Genomic DNA, 21056 nt, shown 5'->3' with positions numbered 1-21056 from the left:
GAACGGATTTTCCTCAAATGGGTCACTGCGAGTTATTTTTCCTTGGTTTCTCAGCCAAACCCAATGGTGGAAATATTATCAGACAACTCATAAAGTTGACTTCTATTACTACATTTTCATAATTTCTTCAATTATTATTATATAATGATAAATACATGAAATTATTTGTTGAGTCTAGGTAAAACTAAAGTACACTTAAATGATTTCAAACTGTTAACATTCATTATAATTAACACGAATTAATCTATGAAACACTGAATCAGTAAACCTTGTAGTTGAACACACTAGCTGCTACTCAGTCATAATCTAATATAAACAGAACACAATTCTATAGGCTTTATTTTCAAAAGGCTTTTACCAGTAAGACTTACTCATCTGAATCTCGTGGTAATTAATAGAAACTTGAGTTTAAGGAAAGAAAGAAGTTATGCTTCTGGTATGACCAAGTATGCTCCAAAACACCTAATCTTTTGCATGTAACAACCATAAACTCTAAATAAGATAGAAAAAAAACAGCTGGAGATTCCAGGAACTGAATACAAGTAGTCAGATATTCACAAGGGGTCAAAAAAATTGGAAGACTGGACTGACATAAAATGTGTTTCCCATTTTTAAGTGTAATTTATTATTATTATTATTATTATTATTATCATTATTACTATTATTTTAGCTTATTGCTTCAGGACAGGTATCAGTCAAGGCATCATTCAGGGTGACTAGCGCACCAATAGAAACACACTCTTTCTGAACTGAAGAACCTTAACTCAGAACTCAGGCAACCATAGCCATTAGAAAGTGTAAAGAAAAATCCCAGATAAGAGAAAGCTCTCTAGGCAAGCCCCAAATTCTGTATATAAACTCTGCCCAAATCTCTCACTGACCCTGAACTACACATGGGTGGGGCAGATTGTAAATAACCCAGTTGAGAAAAAATAGAACTGAACTGAGATTTGTATTGGCACCAGGAGTTTGCAGTTTGGGTCTGATCAAGTTAACTGCCTGTTAAAACAAAAATATCAATACTATTCAGAAGAATATAACAGAATCCAGAATCTCCACAATAATATACACAATGTCTAGAATATAATGCCAAATTATTTAGCATATGAATAACTAGGAAAATGTGATTTATTCCCAATAGAAAAGAAAAAAAAAAGCCAACCCAGGATGATCCAGATGTTGGAACTCACAGACAATGGCTGTAAGGCAGCTATTATAGTGGAAGATTATTCATTACTCTGGTAATGAATGAAAAGATAGTGAATATCAGCAAAGAAACAGAAACAATAAAATAGACCAAAATGGAAATTCTAAAAATGAGTAAAACAACATCTAAAATTAAAAAATTGTTGGATGTGCTTAACAACAGATTGGATATGAAGACAGTGAACTTGAAAATAAAGCCACAGAAACCATCTGATCTGGAGAACAGAAGGAAAATCATTGAAAAGGAAAATGAAGAGTACCTCAGGGTGTCAGATCAAAAGGTTTAACATATGTGTATTTGGAGTCTCAAGAACAAAGAATAGAAAGAATGAGGCAGAAAAAAAATTTTTAATAGAGGAAAAGCAGCCTCTAGAAAGATTCATCTTTATACATGGAATAAGCCTATTTTTTTCATTTTAAGAAAATAGAACAGTTATCTTCAATTACAGATGAAAGTAATAATTGCACTTCACATGTTAAAATGTATTTAGAGAAATAATAGCAAAGTATTTTTAAGATATTATGAATTTGGATAAGAGCATAATCGAGCTCCTCTGTGCATACAGCAAAACTGAATATTATCACGTTCCAAAAAAAACCTGCCTTTCCTTTAAAATGTACTAAGATTCAAGACTCAAGATAATTTATACTTAAAAAAAGTGATGGGATGCCTGGGTGGCTCAGCCAGTTAAGCATCTGACATCAGCTCAGACCATGATCTCACAGTTCATGAGTTCAAGCCCAGCATCAGGCTCTGTGCTGACAGCTTAGAGCCTGGAGCCTGCTTTGGATTCTCTCTCTCTCTCTCTCTCTCTCTCTCTCTCTCTCTCTCTATCTCTCTCTCTCTCTCTCTCTCTGCTCCTCCCCCACTCTCTTTCTCTCTCTCCTTCAAAACTACATAAAAACACTAAAAATTTTTTTTAAAAAGACTCAAGATAAACCTATCAAATTCATCTTATGGTATGAGGAGTACATTGTAATATACATAGAATCTATATTTTTAATGCAAATGAGCAAATTACCTAAAGTACTATGAAACATTAATTTATAAATATCACTTCCTGTCACCTCTCTTCAGTCAGCGGTCGCTGATAGAGGCAATGAAAACGGAATAGACATAAGCATGCCAATTAGATTCTACACAAGAAAAATATCTAAAAATTCCTGTAAGATGAGTCCAGGAAACAAAGTATCTGCCAGCACTGAAATATTGTGTTCTTGTTTATGCGTAATGTAACAGAACAGCCTTTGTATTTTTTTAACAGTTCAGTACTTAAAACAATCTATACTTCAAAGGAAAGTAAACAGTGCATATGCTTAGATTGCTTTTTACCTCATGACTTAGTTCTTTTATAACAGACTTTCTTAAGAACAAGACAAGTCAATCTCTATGTAAACAATAATGTCCTCTGTGTTTCCAAATGCAGACATCAAGCAGAGTATACAACACGGGAAGTTTCTTACTAGACAACTGGTAAAAATCAAATAGTGTTGAAGTCCATTTATGGTAAGGCTAGAAATAATATTTAATCTCTTGAAAATATAACCATAACAATGGTTATTTCTACACAGCTAATTTAAATGAAGAACAAAAGAACACTCCGAATAATCGGAACAAAAGAGCCTTTAAAGGTAGAGAACAATCTCTTGAACAGAATTTTTGGATCAACTGTCAGTAACCAAAGTGATCAGAAATTGCCTCAAGTTCTGTTTCGTTCTTTTCTCTTTGCTATCTTTGTGAACACAAAGCTATGCTACAGGTCTTCCTTGTTTTTTGCCATAATATATTTCTCAAAAGCATCAAGTGGATGGTCTTTTCTTGTCTGAGGATTTAGTATGAACCAATAAGCCAATAATACCATCAAAAAATGCAACAATTAAAAATTACTACCATGGGGCCACCTGTGTGGCTCAGTCAGTTAAGTGTCCAACTCTTGATTTCAGCTCAGGTCATGATCTCAAGGTTCATGGGATCAGGCCTCCAACTGGGCTTTGTGCTGGCAGCATGGAGCCTGCTTGGGATTGTCTCTCCTTTTCTCACTGCCCCTCTCCCGTATGTGTGTGCATGCTCAGTCTCTCTCTCTCTCTCCTTCTCTCTCTCTCAAAATAAATAAACATTAAAAAGATTACTACCATGATTTCAAATGGAAAACATAAATTTCAATTTCTAAAAGTAAGCATAAAAAATAATTTACTTGATCTTAATATATCAAATAAACACACATCACATTAAAATACAACTGAAAAGTTTTACATTAATATTCCAATTATAATAATATTTTAACAATAAGTCTCCTATTTTGATGTGCAAAAGAACTTTTAAGGAATGATTTCTCAAAGAAGGTATCCAAATAAGTTTTAACGGATGTCTTTTTTTTCTGTTAGTAAATTTCCTACAAGAAATAAAATAACTCAAAATCACTCAGTGACCATATTGTACTCTCAGTTAACGCTTCAAGTAGTGTATATCGCTAAACTTTTATTAAAGGGTACTACAAATGATGGTGTTCCTTGTTACTGTAATTGAAAAAAAACACAAAGCATCCCCTTCTTCCCTTTGTCCTACTTCTGCTCCTGAATAAGAAGGAGAAGTTCCTAGGACAATCAATTGGAAAATGGAGACAAAAGTCAGCCATATCCCAGGAAGTCAACACTTCTCTCCTTCACTCGGACAGCTTACATCTCAGGAGACAGGGGCAGCAAAACAAAACCTGGTGGTGCCTTTTTCTTAAAGTATGCGCTTGACCTTGGAAAGCCAGAGAAGTGGCCAGAGTCAAGGCCACAAGACTGGGAAGTATGAGCAGAGGTGAACCATGGAAGAGTGTCAGGAACAGGCTACTCAGGCTACTCTTTACTTTAAACCAAGAAGGTCAAGGTCTCCTCACCACTCCCACGGCTCCTGTGGTTCTCAGTGGTAAGAACCTGACTAAATTTGGGACTGAAACTCTACATAATAGTTGAGTCAGTGCACTTTCCTAGAGTGTCATTTGAGGCTCAGGATCATATTTCTAGTCATTTAACAGGACTAGTCACTGACGTTTTTAAAACAAAAGGCTGATATTTGTTTCTTCTATTCTCACTTACCTTCTCAGTTTGATCAAACACAAATGAAGCTGCGCTAATAAACTTCCCTGGGAATTCACCACATGCCAGGCGCTGCTCTATGCTCTGGACATCCATCACGTCATTTAGTCCCCACAATTGCTTTTTAGGTAGATCCTCTCCTATCATTCCTCCTTAGTGAATGAGAAAACTTAGGCTTCCGAAGGCTTGGCAACCTGCTCCAAGTCAATCTATTAAGGGACAGAGTTAAAATTTAAACCTAGTTCTGCCTGGCTCCGAAGGACCTACTTTTATCCAAGAGATCATTCTTCCTCTCTTCAACTCAAGGACTCCTGGAAATAACGAGGGCTAAAGGGGCTCCACATACTTCATCGGTGGGCAATCTAAGGCTCTGCATTTTTACGGGGAAAAATGGCAAAATTTGAAATGAGGTTAATATTGTGGAATTTTTAAAAGGAAATTTAAAACAGAATTGTTGAGAAGGAAAGACACAATGTCCTACAGCATACACAGAGCAGGGTTAGTACGCCCAAAATCCATGGAGTGAAAAGGTAAAAGTAGTGAGATTATTTAGACAGTAATCAAGACTAAGGCATTTTTGTTTGTTCAATAGAATATCTTTTCTTAACTGGTTCAATCCTTTGTTCTCCTATGAAAGATACTGGTTAATGGCTTCAATCAACCACAGGATATAATATTACATAAACAGGCAATAATAAATCTTACCTGCCATTTCTTACACTCTAGCAACTACATTTTCTTCACAACTTCATTACACTAGTCGATGCTGAAGAAGACCACTTTAGCTCTACGGGTACTGAATCTATCATCAAGGGATACTGGACACTAAACAAGACAGTAGTAGAAATTTCCAGAATCTCTCTTCCAGTGGGAAAGGGCTCTTAACATATGGCCAGGTCCAAAAAGACATGGGCCAACAGGTCCCAGACGCCATTATTACAGGGTACTGAGGAAGGAAGTTGAGCAAACAGGAGCAAGATGCCCATAGATTTGGTTTGTAAACACTGCAAACAATAGGAGAGGCATCATCTATGTTAAAGAGATGGAAAGAATAGAGAGGCAGGGGTAAAAGATAGAGGAGAAAGGGTACCAATGACAAGCAATGTTAGAAAAGATGGAAGAGGTGAGGGGCACCTGGGTGGCTCAGTCGGTTAAGCGTCTGACTTCGGCTCAGGTCATGATCTCACCTTCGTGGGTTCAAGCCCCGCATTGGGCTCTGTGCTGACAGCTCAGAGCCTGGAGCCTGCTTTGGATTCTGTGTCTCCTTCTCTCTCTGCCCCTCCCCTGATCATTCTCTCTTTCTCTCTCTCTCTCTCTCTCTCTCTCTCTCTCTCTCTCTCAAAAATAAATAACATTAAAAAATAATAATAAGATGGAGAAGTGAAATGTGGAGAAGCCGTGGTTGGGCTTGATTTGGCCACTGGAGAACCCCTAGTCCTTGGGGACTGGATGGCACAGAGACAGGAAAGTCTGATAGCAGGAGGCAAAACACAAGTGAGTTTTCACCTTCTGGATTCTACGGAGTAGAAGGCATGATTACCTGTGAAGAGAAAAGGAGCAAGATGTGATCCTGAAAGAGAGTGAAGTTGTGGGGGAGATGCCAGGCGAAGAAAAGATTGCCCAGCAGTACTGAGGGCCCAGCTGACTGCACCCACTTACAACGGAACTGACCATCACTCAGAATCACTCCAGCAGTGCTCCATGGTGCAAATATGAGGTGGGGGAGCATACAGCCAGACCGATCCACCATCAGGATTACGTGCGCAGGTCTAGAAGAGCAAGGGTTAGTAGGGTGCACTCAGGAATCCTGGCTGGATAGAGGAACTAAAGCAAGGAGGGGGCTGGTATCTAAAGAAAGAAATGGAAGAGAAGGGGCCTAGAAAAAATATATAGGTTCAAAAAGTAAATTAAATCAAAGACAGAGAGTGGACGTGCTAGGAGGTTCTGATCAGAGACTGGGATACACAGCTGAGGTTTCAAAGGTGGAGCAGTTCTAGATGATTCTAGGTTAATAGAGTATGACTGCAGGATAGGGTTCCTGGAGTAGAAGTAACAACAAAAGATATCAATACTGGGCGAAATGGGAAAACGGAAGACCGGTTTAGCAGAATGGCGAGAGCTATGATAGGGACAAAAATGGCTAAAATGCATATGGAGGACTGACGAGGAGGTCTGTAAGAAAGAAGGACAAGGGAGAAGAGAATAGCAGAGCCAGGTAACCTGTGCCTTACTTAATGCCTGGGAGCATGGAGAGGGATGCTGAGTAATTCAAGGCATCACAGGGTAAGCTGCCATCCGTCTCTCTGGGCTCTGGTCCGCTGGGCTGAGGAGATCAAGAAAACAAAACAGCCTCATAGAGACCTGCCCTCCCACCACATATGAATGGCAAGACCCTTGTCCCAGCCAGCATCTTCAGCTATGGACTCTTCTCTCAGTATCCTCGCTTCTATTTCCACAGCTTTGGTTATCACCTCTACATAAATGACTTCCAAGTTTCCATCTCCAACCTCAGGCGGCTCTTCTGCTTAGTTCTGAATAGCTAAATAGCCATCGAGACATCTTTTCCTGGACTACTCGCCATGAATCCGTACTCAAATTACCAAACACGTGACCGAGTGAGCATCTTCCCCCCAAAACTCTCACCTCCAGCTTTTCCTATTCCTCTGACTAACCAGACTGAAAATACAGCACCAACTTTTACTTCTTCCATCACCTCTCCCTTCACTTCTTATTCAAGTGGTACCTAGTCTTCTTTTAAGGCCATACCTTCCATTATACCTCCACTCCCGTGGTTCAGGCCCTCAGGGCTGAACAGGGATTATTACAAGAGTCTGGGGGCTCTCTTACCTTGTCTCCTGCTTCCTTCTTCCTCCTTGCTTCTTATTAATCCGAGACAAAGCTTCCTAAGACCTTGCTTTACACTTGTCAATCTCTCGTCAAAACCCTGCCATCTCTCTTGTTTGCTTCCTTAACAAAGGCCAAACTCTAGACAAACACTGTAAGTCCTTTATGGACTATCTCTTCTCATGTCTTCACTATAGGAACCACACACACCACGGTTATTCTAATTCATACTACCGTCACATGGACGATGCAATCCTAAATAGAGTTTTAATTAAAATTGATATTTGCTATGATGTTCACCTGATCTACCTGTGCCATAAAGCACAAAATCCTTTTAAATGCAAATTTTAATTCAGTAATATTTCAAGAAGTAACCTGGCATTTGTGAAAATGATCTAGCTTAATTTCCCTAATGGGCTATGAAAATATAAATTACTTCTATAGTTGCTCACTTTTAATTTATAATTTAGAAGGCAAGGGGCTCATTAGTATGTCTGGTGTTCAGGTGGTAATAAAATTAATTTGTTGCCAGATTTCAATCCTCAGAGAAAGGAAATCTTACTGATCACAACTTTAAGAAATCCATCCTGGGGCATCTGGGTAGCTCAGTCGGTTGAGCGTCCGACTTCACCTCAGGTCATGATCTCACCGTTCATGAGTTCGAGCCCCACGTCAGGCTCTGTGCTCACAGCTCAGAGCCTGGAGCCTGCTTCGGATTCTGTGTCTCCCTCTCTCTCTCTGCCCTTCCCCCGCTCGTACTCTGTCTCTCTCTCTTTCAAAAATAATAAATAAACATTAAAAAAACTAAAAAGAAATCCATCCTGAATGATTCTCTTTTGGAAGTGATCATGCCTAGGAATGCATTACACTTTTTTATGCAAAACAAAAATGCATAGTTACAACAGAATGCATCCAAGACAAGTCTGTAAATGAAAACATCACAAAAGAAGGCAGAGGACTCCCTAGAAGGTCCACATCTAGTGAAACCTCCATCCTGATCCACTGCACAAAGAACCTTTCACCTGCAAAGGCCCTTAACTCTTCCTGCACCAACCGCTTTCTACCACATAGTATATATTATCATAGTATATATAAAGCCGAATGCTGTCCCCAAAGCAAGTGAACTTCATCCAATCCACTGAAGGCCTGAAAAGAACAAAAAGGAAGAGAAAGGATGAGCCTGACTGTCTTAGCTGGGATACCAGTCTTTTTCTGCCCTCTGATTGGCACCCACACCATCAGTTCTCCTGGTTCACAGGCCTTCAGACCTGGATTCAATTACACCACAGGTTTCCCTGTGTCCTCAGTTTGCAGACAGCAGATTATGGAATTGTGGGAAATCTCTGTCTCTATAATTGTGTGAGTCTATTTCTCATAATGTATATAAGCACATTTATATATGACTAACGCACATTTCATGGATGAGGAACTGGCCAGAGAAGTTAGTAGAAATAGTGGTGTAGTCAAAGTCGGAACCAAGGTATTCTAAGTCCAGTGCTATCTTGCTCCATGCTTTCCCAATAAAAGGCTCCAAAGACTAATAACTGATAAACAGAACAAAAGACACTCTATAGACAATAATAATTCCCTGCACACCTGAGAGGGGTCATGGAGTCTCATGGAGTCTCAGTGAGGGGTTAGCACCCCTGAGGTGAACCCATGAGGAATCATGATCCACTGTGCTGAGGCCTTCACCACCAGACTTCTATCACATTGCCTCGTCTCTCTAAGACCTTCACAGTGCTTTCTGGGGGTGTGGGTTGGAAGGACTGTTATTGACAGGTCATCTGAACCTTCCTAAAGACAAGTAGGAATCTATAGACCCATAAGGAGATGTTACAAGCATCCAAATTAAGTAAAACAGATTCCTGCTTTCATTGCTAGAAACATACACATCTAGGTAAAATCCGATACACAATTTAAATCTATTTCTGCTCCTTCTTCCATCTTTAGTGCAAGAGAATCTTTATTTGAAATGTAACTTTTTAAAGTTTATTTATTTATTTTGAGAGAGAAAGTGTGCGTGAGTGGGGAAGGGGTGGGCAGAGAGAGAGGGAGAAAGAGAATCCCAAGCAGTCTCCTCACACTGCCAATGCAGAGACTGACAAGGGGCTCGAACTCACGAACCATGAGATCATGAGCTGAGCCAAGATCAAGAGTCAGATGCTTAACTGACTCAGCCCCCCAGGCACCCACCTCTGAAATGTCATTTTTAATTACTGATTGCTATATCAGGCAAAACAGTTTTCCTCACCATCTCTAGAAGTCTTACTAACATATAATAATATATAATATGTATTGAGTACTTACTATGAATCAGGCATTGTTCTAAGCAAACATGTATTAATTCATTATTCACACAAAAACTCTTCCAAGTTGACACTGATGCTGTTATTCATATTTTCTAGAGGAGGAAACTGAGGCACAGTGCCCAAGATCACACTGCTAGTAAGTAGTGGGACTGAGATTCAAATCCAAGGACTCTGGCCCCATGGTCTGTCTGTTTTTCATCACTGCATGCAACCTAATTTTAATCTTCAAAGCTATGAACTCTCTACCACGTCATTATTTTAGTTATACAACCAAAAACTACACAAATTACTGGCAAGTTATACATTAACTTTAACTAGAGATACATCCACAGATTCTAGGTAATACCATTCCTATAACATATCCAAACATGTTATCTGATCACCTTTTCCAAGCAAGAACAGGGGAAAGGAAGTAAAGCCAGCTGATGGGTCTTGGGTAGCACTTGTGTGGGGAAAGAAGAGGAGAGGAATGAAAATGAAGCCCAGGAGAGAATTTTACAGTTGATCTCAAGTGCTTAAAACAGGTCATCAGAGCAAAGCCAGAGGCATATACAGCACATGCTGGGAACTAAGGTACAAGGCCAGCAGGAGTCAGATAATCAGGGAAGATGACAGTTGGCAGGTGATCTAGACACGTCCTAGAGACAACTGAGATTGCTGTGGAAAATCTCATATGCTTTCAATGCATGTGTGCAGACAGGATAGGTCCATTTTTGAGAGCAAGAAGAGAAAAAATGCAAAATAAATAAATGAAACAAATAAAAGAGCCAGAAGAGGACAATCATATATGGGTGATACAATTATATGACCATCAAAGCTTGTCTACACTATGCAAGTATGTAAGCACGCATGCAAGGTCAACAATAAGGGTATAGTAGTAGTAAAGTGAGGGATAAGCAACGTAATGCAGGCCACAAAATTCCAGAGGACCAACGATAAGCTTCACAGAGGAAATAAACTTTAAAATACAAATAATACACACTCAGATAAGATGTGAACAATTAAAAAGTAAAAGCTCTAACCAGTAGTAACTCTTACTTAGCTTTTGTTTTCACGATGTAGCTCTTCAATACAATTCAAAAAAGTTACTGATCTCCTAATACATTAGATAGAGGACACCGAGTATTACAGAGGATTCAAATACCATTGAACTGCAGCCCCACAAGGTACTTATACTGTTTTACTAATACAAGTAAACAACCGTAGCACTACAAAGAACATTAAGAAAAGAGTGGGACATACCAGATAACATTTAGTGGGAGAAAGTGGCATTTAAGATATGCCTAGAGGGGTGCCTGAGTGGCTCAGTTGGTTGAGCTTCAGACTTTGGCTCAGGTCATGATCCCCCCTGTTCAGGTTCGTGGGTTCGAGCCCCACGTTAGGTTCTGTGCTGACAGCTCAGAGCCTGGAGCCCCACTTGTGCTCTGTCTCTCTGTCTCTGTCTGTCTCTCTCCTCAAAATTAAATAATAAAGAAAACATTATAAAAAAAACATTTTTTTTAAGGAAATAACCCTAAAAGATATAATGAATCCAAAACAAGATACAGTTTAGCCCTTTCCGGTTCATGGAGCTTTGTAGGAAGCATGCCCTCCCATCCTTCAGTGTCTTCCCAGAGGCAGATACCATCTTTAATGTCCACTGCCCGGGCACCCTCCTAGACAGGATCCTCAAAGTCAGACCCCGAGTTCAAGCAAACAAGCACACCAGATGCTCACCCTCCCACGGCCCCAGGCTGGGATCTCAAGCCTTGCTTTTTACCCAACTGATGGCTTTGAGACGTGATCTTGCTTTTTACCCTGGTGCTTTACTTTTCCACAATACAAGACACAACCACTCCAACAAACAGCAAATCCACACACACAGACACACAAACACGTCTGTGGAAAGGACACACTAACAAAAATGGGAAAGTTTCAAAAAGGAGCTAATGAACACAAGTTAAGAAAGAAAGAAAGAAGCTAGAGGCACCCGGGTGGCTCGGCCAGTTAAGCATCCGACTTCAGGTCATGCTCTCACGGTCTGTGGGTTCAAGCCCCCGCGTTGGGCTCTGTGCTGACGGCTCAGAGCCTGAAGCCTGCTTTGGATTCTGCGCCCCCTCTCTCTGCTCCTCCCCTGCCTGCGTTCTGTCTCTCTCTCTCTCTCAAAAATAAATAAACATTTTTCAAAAAATTGAAAGAAAGAAAGAAAGAAAGAAAGAAAATAAATATTTTTTTAAAAACTAAAAGAAAGAAAGAGAAAGAAGGAAAGAAGAAAGAAAGAAAGAAAGAAAGAAAGAAAGAAAGAAAGAGAAAGAAAGAAGGAAAGAAGAAAGAAAGAAAGAAAGAAAGAAAGAGAAAGAAAGAAGGAAAGAAGAAAGAAAGAAAGAAAGAAAGAAAGAGAAAGAAGGAAAGAAGAAAGAAAGAAAGAAAGAAAGAAAGAAAGAAAGAAAGAAAGAAAGAAAGAAAGAAAGAAAGAAAGAAAGAAGCTAGTACTGGAATGGAAATGACTTTGATTTGGGAAATGTTAGATCTGAGGTGCCAAAACTATATATCCAGGTGGAGATGTATACAAGGTAGGAAAATGTTAAATGTGAGTTTATAAGAGAAGTTTCCATCCTATAGACAGAGAAAAAAAAAAAAAGAAGAAGATCTGGGAATATATAGAAGAAAGCGTAGGAAGCGGGTAGATGTGAGAGGAAGTCAGACCCCTGGAAGTGCCTCCATCACAGAGTCGGGTGTCACAAGAGGAAAAAGGAGGAACTGGCAAGAGGGAGACACAAAAAGAAGGTAGTAAGATGAAAGAAGAGGCGGCATTCAAGAAAGAGGAAGTGGGCCACAGTCAGAAATGCTTTATGATTAAGAAAAGCTGACTGGATTTAAATTTAAAAACACAGCTGCCTTTCGTTTATCCACGGGATACAGGTGTGCTGTTTCGAAGGGACACATGCACCCCCATGTTTATAGCAGCTCTATCAACAATAGCCAAAGTATGGAAAGAGCCCAAATGTCCATCGATGGACGAATAGATAAAGAAGATGTGGTACATATATACAATGGAGTATTACTCAGCAATCAAAAAGAATGAAATCTTGCCATTTGCAACTGCGTGGATGGAACTGGAGGGTATTATGCTAAGTGAAATTAGTCAGAGAAAGACAAAAATCATACGACTTCCCTCATATGAGGACTGTAAGAGACAAAACAGATGAACATAAGGGAAGGGAAACAAAAATAATATAAAAACAAGGAGGGGGACAAAACAGAAGAGACTCACAAATATGGAAAACAAACTAAGGGTTACTGGAGGGGTTGGGGGGGTGGGCTAAATGGATAAGGGGCACTAAGGAATCCACTCCTGAAATCATTGTTGCACTCTATGCTAACTAATTTGGATGTAAATTTTAAAAAATAAAAAATAAAATAAAAATAAATTTAAAAAAAAACACAGCTGCCTTTTGAGAGACAGGATTTAGTACAATGATGAGGGCAAGTCAGAACAGGGGGCTACAGAATGCTCAGCATGAGGAAGGGGCATCCGTCCTTCCTTCCAGAGGACTGGCAGTGGAGGGAAGGAGACAGCACCCCACTGGGCACTCCGTTAGCACAGGGACCCTGCCCGGTTGGGTCACTGGTACATCCTCAGCACTAAGACCAGTTCCTGGCATGTAAGAGGTACTCAATAAATATTTGTTTGTGGAATGCTGTGCTTATTCAGTGAATGCTGCTGTTTGATTAAACAAATGAATTAGTGAATGAACACAGTAATGATATTTGAGGAAGCCTGAGACAACAGCCTTCACTTCTGTGAGTCAGGTATAAATGCCAGACATAAAGGCTGGGAGCACAGCTCACCTCACTGTGCTTGGTGGGGGGTCTTGCCTGGCGTTTGCAGTTAGTCTTTTTGACAGTAATCTGAGGGAAAAGAGAATCTCTTGGGCCAGACACTGAGTCTGGGGAGGAAACCCTTGAGTGTCTGCAGAGTAGAAATCTCTCTCTGCCTTAACCATAAAGAGATACTGAAAGGAGCTCTTGAGAGGTGGGTTGTTAAGAAGGACATGTAGAGAACAGTGGAGAGTAAGGAATGAGGAATCCAGGCAAGTGCCTGCGAGGTTGTGAAAACCCTTTGGGAACAGAGGTCACCTATCTCAGGCTGCAACAGGTTCTTGTACTCTGTTAAATCCCTTCGTCCTGTCCCACGCTTCAAGTCTTTGTAAAGTTCCGATCTGGGTATGAGACTATAAAAGGATTCAGGCTACATGGGGGACAGGAGGATGGTCAGCACTGTGGTCGCAGCAGGAACAGTAATAAGAGTGGAAGAACCCCAAGGATCCGTGATATGGGGTGACCTCCAAAGACACCCTGAAGGTTCAAGGATTTGTTTCATAGATGACACGGTATTATTCCCTTACAGGGAATATAGGAAAGAACTTTTTTTTTTCCTGTTGCTTCCATTTTGTTTTTGATTCTGACAAAGGAGAATTGAGCAGCTATTCAGTCTAAAGGGAGAAAACTGATGGAGAGCAACAGAAAGAAGGCAGGGTTGTAAGAATTGGTATAATGGAATTAAAGCCCTGTAGGAAAGAGGCCATGAGACCCAAAGTGTGGCTGGGAAGGTTCCTTTTTATAAAGTGATATAAAGAAAGATTGAAGGGCACGGGGTGGGGGGTGGGGGGCTCAGTTGGTTAAGTGTCCAACTCTTGGTTTCAGCTCAGGTCATGATTTCATGGTTCGTGAGTTCCAACCCAGCATCAGGCTCCATGCTGCCAATGTGTCTGGATTCTCTCTCTCCCTCTCTCTCTGCCCTCTCCCCGCTCGCATACGACTCACATGCGTGCTCCCTCTCTCTCACTCTCAAAATAAACAAATAAACTTAAAAAACAACAAAAGATCTAGAGTAAAGATATAAAACAGATGGAAGACACCTTGGGGGGCCCACCTCGAAGGCAGGGGACAGAGACATCAGGGGGCTTACAGAACACAGGACGCTCTCACAGCTGCTGGGGAAAGGCCACCAGAGAACCCAGGGAGTAAGACGGTTTCTGCAATGTTGAGGGGCTACATCAATGGAATTTCCAGAAATTCTAATTAGCACGATTTAATACTATTTACAGCAATATTTGGCAAACAGGAAAAGTTTTTTTTGCAACTGGAGATGCAGTCCTACACTTGAGCCAAGGGCAGCTCACCTAATAGATCTGAATCATAATACTGGGATAAATACACCTCACGGCAGAATCATCTCACAATTTTAGAAAAGACAGGTTTTAATCCAAGGAATCGCAATTAATCCACCCTGCTTATTTTCCTTCAAATGCAGCCAAGTTGTACTGTTTCATACCAAGATCCTCAAGGTCTTCCAGATGGAAGAAATCTTAGAAATCATCAAGTCCAACCTCTCACTTATTATGAATTCATTTTTAGAAATCCATGGCAGAAAGGATCAGTGCACGCTGGCATCCATGTACTCCTTTACATTCGTCAGCCTCCTTTGGGGTACACCTGAGGCCACATAGCTGAGTTCTGGCCAATGGAACATTGGTGGACGGGATCTAAGTCACTCACTCCCAGGCCCAGCCCTACCTTGGATGGAGGAAGACCAGCCAACTTGCATTGTATCAAAATTTGCTTGACAAGTAGATAAACTTTCACTGTGGTACTCACTGACATGTGTGGATTTGTCTGTTTCAACAGCAAGCATTAATTGATTCTCAAGCCTTCTTTGAATAACCTAGCAACTCAGAGAACTGCCAATCATGCTAGGGAAAGAAATGGAGATTATTATCGCCCACAGATCCAAAGGATTAAAAAAATAGAAGCAGTCATGAAATTCATTTTTATAATATAGTAGCATCCTGGTTATCTAAAGGTTATTATTTGAGACACAACCTACAAAAGTTAAGGCCCTACTCCCCTGAGAACCAGGAAATAAACAATAGAGATCTTAAAATAACCCAGCCTGAGAACTAAATAAAGCTTTAAAGGTTCACTCACCAGTTAGCCTTCTAGGCTGTATGTATTTATTCAAGTTATCTTGGAGTAAATAAATCAATCTTAGAAATCTGGTTTATCTCAAATCAGATAAGAAATTGGAAATTGGTCTGTTTCTGCTTTCTTTGTTTTGTTTTTTGAGATTCCACATATAAATGAAATCATATGGTATCTTGCTCTGTCTGACTTATTTCACTTAGCATAATACCTTCTAGGTTCTCCCATGCAGTCACAAAGGTCAAGATCTCATTCTTTTTATGGCTGAATAATATTCCACTGTGTGTGTGTGTGTGTGTGTGTGTGTGTGTGTGTGTGTGTGCATGTGTGTAACACATCCTCTTTATCCATTCATCTATTGATGGATACTTAGGCTGCTTCCATATCTTGGCTATTATAAATAATGCTGCAATAAACATAGGGGTACATACATCTTTTCTATTTAGGGTTTTCATTTTCTTTACCCAGTACTGGATCATATGTTAATTCTATTTTTACTTTTTTGAGGAACCTCTATACAGTGTTCACATTGGGTGCACCTATTTAAATTCCCACCCAGAGGGGAGGTGGATGGGGAGATGGGCAAAACGGGTGAAAGGGAATGGGAATACAGGCTTCTAACTACTGAGTGTAGACGTCCTGGGGATAAAATGTACCACATAGGGAATATCGTCAATGGTTTTGTAATAGTGTTGTAGAGCGTCAGATGGTAGCTACACTTGTGAACATAGCATAATGTATACAGTTTGTCAAATCACTTGTTATTCACCTGAAACTAATGTAACGTGTGTCAACTATACTTCAATAAGAAAGAAGTAAAGAGGGAAGGGAAGGGAAGGGAAGGGAAGGGAAGGGAAGGGAAGGGAAGGGAAGGGAAGGGAAGGGAAGGGAAGGGAAGGGAAGGGAAGGGAAGGGAAGGGAAAAGGAAATTTGAAGCAATAAAGATGGTGCTAGAAGGGGCCAAATCACAACATTCTGAAGGTAAAGGAGAGATCAGAATCTCCAAAAAGCAAGGTATAGAGTCCCTATTTTATAACTGAGCCCCACTACTTCTCAGAGTCCTGAAGGAACTCAACTCACAACTGATTCAAAAAAAAAAAAAATGACTTACTGCCCTCAACTAGCCTTTGTAAGCCTCTAAACGAAGGTAGGAAAACGTGTAAGAAAACTCTGGAAATGGTTACTCAATCAGTTTCAACGTCTAAAGGTAGGCACTGTATCTGAAAAGAAAAATTTTTTGAGGACCCCTTTATTTCCCTAAGATGCCACCCAGTGATGCTCGAAAATATGAGACACTGCCATTTGCATGCTGTTTGGGAGTGAGTGGTTCCTCCCAAATCCATGTGGCAGCACATATCCTGCACAAAGGAAACTGGGCTTCTTTAAGCAAAATCAGGATCCAAATATGTGAAGTAGAAAGGACCTTAGAGATCATACAGTGCAAGCCCCTGACAGCAAAGTTAGGTGCCCAGAAGGTGCCATTCATCTCACTGTAGAGAAGAACTGGAGTTCATGCCCCCTTGCTTTGGAGCCAGGATACAACTACCTACGTCACAATGTTCCTTCCCTGGATAGACTTAATCTTGACCTCCCTTCCCAGGCCTTCCTGGAATCCAGAGGTTGATCCAGAAGCATGACGCACTCACCTGCAAAAAGCAGTGTCCAACCGGGGCATGCTCCGCAAGGGTGACGTTGTACACCTGCCTCCTGAAGATGGGCTCGTTGTCATTCACATCGTCCACGGTGATGCTCACCAGGCAGGTGGCAGAGAGTGGGGGTTCTCCGAGGTCCTGGGCTACCACTCTCAACTCTACTGCCTCCTGGACCTCTCGGTCCAGACTCCGGATGGTGCTGATCACGCCGCTTTCAGGATCAATAGTGAAGGACGGTCCGCACTCCGCTGCAGGCCACACACCTTCCGGGTTGCAGTGAACGGGAAGGTGGACCAGTGCGTAGCGCAGCCGGGCGTGGTCGGTGCCAGCCTCGTCCGCATCAGAGGCGCTGACCCACACCACCGCGGTGCCGGGGGCCGCGGCCTCTGACACCGAGGCCAGGTAATGCTCCCGGCTGAAGAGAGGCGGCTGGTCGTTGAGGTCGGCGACCCGGAGCAGCAGCGTTTCCTCGGTGCTCAGCGGCGGGGAGCCCGCATCCGTGGCCACCAGTCGCAAATCATACAGGTCGCGGCTCTCACGGTCCAGGGGCCCCTCGACGCAAAGGAAAAATACCCCCGGGGAGCCACCAGAGCGCAGCGCGAAGGCGCCATCTCCGCCCTCCAAGGACAAGGAGATGCTTCCGCTTCCGAGGCCCACGCCGGGTTCCCCGATGGCCTCCTCTTCCTGCTCGGGATCCCCGTCCGCGTCGGACACGGAGACTCGAGCCACGTAGTCGCCGAGGGCCGCGCCCTCGGAAACGCGCGCCGCCCCACCCTCGGTAAGGAAGAGCAGGTGAATGGCGGGCGGGTTGTCATTCACGTCCAGCACCGCGATGGACACGCGCACAGTGGCGACCTCGGGCTCGGCCCCTCCGTCGCGGGCCTCTACCACCAGCTGGTGCCAGGCCTGTGCCTCGCGGTCCAGCGGCCTCTGCACCCGCACCACGCCGCTCAGCTCCTCCACGGCGAAGTAGGCCGCATCGCCCAGTGGCCCGAGCGCCTGCCGGGCGCGGATGCTGTAGTACACGTGGCCATTGGGCCCCAGGTCACGGTCGGTGGCGCGAACGCGACAGACCTCGGCTCCCGGCCGAGCGTCCTCCCGCACGGCGGCGCGGTACTCGCTCTGCTCGAAGACTGGGGGGTTGTCGTTCTCATCCAGCACGCGCAGCTCCACACGCAGGTGGCCCGTGCGCCGCGGGCGGCCGCCGTCCCATGCCTCGATCTGCAACTCGTGCGCAGCCACCGCCTCCCGGTCCAAACGCCGCAGCAGCACCAGGTCCAGGGGCTCCAGGGGCGACGACGACGGTGGCGACGGCGGTGATCCGGGAGTTCCGTAGCGCAACTGGAAGAACGGTCCCGCGGGGTCCTCGGGAAGGGCGGACGGTTGCACCAAGGTGTAGCCCTGAGTGCTGAACAGGCCGGCGTCCGGGTCGTGGGCACCTGGCAGGCGGAAGGCGGTACCTGGAGGGCTGAGCTCGGAAACGTCGAGTTGCAGGGAGTCGCGGGGAAAGCTGGGGGAGTGATCGTTCACGTCGTTGACCAGGATCTCCACCTGCACCACGGCTCCCAGCAGCGTGGCGGCCACAAAGCTGTAGTGGTCCCGCTGCTCGCGGTCCAGGCACCGCGCCGTGCGGATGATGCCGGTGTCCGGATGCACGTGGAAGTCGTCCAACAGTGGTGAGTCATCGGAATCCTCGGATAGAAAGAAGCCGCCCGCCTCCTGCTGCTGTGCAGCGGGCAGCCCGGCGCGGATGTCTCCTACTAGAGTGTCCGGAGGAAGTCCTTCGTCCACAGAAAGGCTGAGGTTGAACACCTGGGCAGATGAGCCCGAAGCCGCCCACAGCCACGCGTGCAAGAAGAGCCCGAGCAGGAAGCGCTGAGCCCCCGTGGCGCCGCCGCCGCCGCCCGACAGCCCGCGGGGCGACCCTCTCCTCCCTGGCATCAGAAGGCGCCTCGTGGCCGGAGCCCCCCGCTGCCGGTGCCCTTTGCCCATCCTCCTCCCAGAAGGGCTCATTTCTCCGCCAGCTCCTGGGGAAGGCTCCCGGGTAACTGCCAGCTTGTGGAGGGCTGGCAGAAAAATCCAGGAGCCTCTTCAGTGTCTGGGCGAAAGAAAAAAAAAAAAAAAAAAAAAAAGACTTTGTTTGGCAAACCAACAGACCCAGGAGTTCCCGAGGTTCAGGCTGCAACTGGTGAAAACGTCCTCCGCCTGCCGCTCACGCAGACAGGGAAGCGCTAGCTGCCTCTGCCGCTGCAGCCACCTCCTCAGACCCTGGATTGCTTTCAATGAGTCTCATCTCTTTTTCTCTCTCCTTTTATTCCTTTTACATCTGTTCCTTGTTCTGCTTGGCTTGTTGTTTCCCCCTGGTAAAGTCAGGTGCATTATTTCCCTTGCCAAGAAGGATGAAATTATTTAAAGCGCACACACAGAAGGAGAGGATGGGGGTGGGCCCGGGGAAGGGGGTGGAGTAAGGGCGGGGAGGCCGAGGGCGGGCGCGCAGCCCGAGCGAAGGAGGAAAGGAGGGAGGGGGAGGCGGTCCTGGCTGCAGCCGTGCCGGCGGCTCCGGGGGTGGCCTCTCCCCGCGGCGTCTCGGGGCGCCCAGGACCGCCCGGCTCCAGCTCCCACCCAGCCCCCGCCGCCCCCCCTCCCTTCTCCTCCCCGCCTGTGACGCGGCGCACACGAGGGCAAACTCCAACCTGCGAGTCGCCGCTCTGCAGCAGGGCGCGTTCTCGCCGGGGCCAGGGACCGAAGAGAGAGGAGCGAAGGAGGAAGGACGTGGAAATTCGGACCGGGAGGCGGGCGGGGGTCGCGCAGGCCGGCCGGCTGCCCCGGCTCTGCGTGCGAAGTGGCGATGGGTGGGGGGCGGCGAGAGGAGCAGCCCCTCCACGCCCTCCTCCCTCCATCCCCTGGACGGTTCCTTCGGCAGGCCTGACGCTTGGCTCAGGCTGAGCAGAGGGTGGGGGTTAGAATCACTTTGGGGAGCCAAACTTGTGTTCTCCATTTGGCGAGAGAGGCTCGTCCCCAGCGGAAGGACAGATGGAGTCAAAGGCCGACGCGCAGCTGGGGCCAGGATGACTGTAAAGGGGGGGAAGGCGGAACTTGGAAAAACCTTCGCGAAACCCTGAGAAATCTGTGGCACACATGGCGCAAAAGCACGCTTTATTATGCCGCGCTACTACTCAGCGACGCGCGAGCGTCTTGTCACTCCCCTCTGCCACCAAGAATGACAATAGATTCAGCTTGTGAACACTTTTTTATGCATTCAGCGCCATCACAACACTTCCAGGATGTTTTAGGATGCTGATTTATGGGCAGAAAGATGGGGTAGCTCAGGCCAGACCACCTTCCAGCACTTCACCATCGCCTCTGAGCAAGGAAGTTTGCAGCCAGGGCCACTGTTGATAACACTTCAAACTAGCTTCCGTCTGAGTGCAAGAAAAATGCCAATAAATCGCCAGTCGCAGGTTTCGCAGCAATTATCCGTAATGATAGGTAGAAATTGATAAATGGCCTCTAATAAAGAATGCCTGAGGAAGGACTCTCCGCCTTCTTGAGAATGGCTGGTCGTATTTAGCAAATGGTTTCTGCAATTTTGCATTTAAGCCGAAGGGAAGAATTAATTTCCTAGTTACCGTTACTCTCCTTTAAGGAGAACCAAGAGCTCTGCGTGGTGGTTCCTGCCAGCAACAGTAAAATGCCTTTTTAATATATGATGGAGTTATATATAACTGCTAATCTACACCATTATCGCTACCTCTGACAAAATAATAATAAAACTATTTTATAGCAGATATGTTGCATGTAAATAGAGACATCATTAAAATAAATCCAGCTGCCTTTCACCAGTGAAGTCCCCTTACCAGTAAGGAGACTGGTTATGAGTCTTTAGTTTTCTCTCACCTCAACCTTTGCAGTCTTGAACTGGTTCCCCAGCCTCCACTCTTGCCCCCCATAAGTAACTCTCAGCCATGCTTCTGGATTGGTTTGTTTTGTTTTG

At 44.3% G+C, this 21056-nt stretch overlaps 1 protein-coding gene across 1 annotated transcript in view; it reads right to left on the bottom strand.

Annotated features, from left to right (window-relative positions):
• The window catches only part of DCHS2 (dachsous cadherin-related 2), a 245584-nt gene extending 226432 nt beyond the window's left edge, over positions 1-19152 (bottom strand). The window contains exon 1 of the mRNA XM_058721111.1: positions 17057-19152. Coding sequence (XP_058577094.1) covers positions 17057-19075 — 2019 coding nt within the window. The 5' untranslated portion in view covers positions 19076-19152. The remainder of the gene's footprint in view (positions 1-17056) is intronic.
• Positions 19153-21056: the final 1904 nt, after the last annotated feature.

This window comes from Neofelis nebulosa, chromosome 3, assembly GCF_028018385.1.
Source record: "Neofelis nebulosa isolate mNeoNeb1 chromosome 3, mNeoNeb1.pri, whole genome shotgun sequence".
Classification (NCBI taxonomy): domain Eukaryota; kingdom Metazoa; phylum Chordata; class Mammalia; order Carnivora; family Felidae; genus Neofelis; species Neofelis nebulosa.
This window is presented reverse-complemented; position numbering and strand designations above follow the sequence as displayed.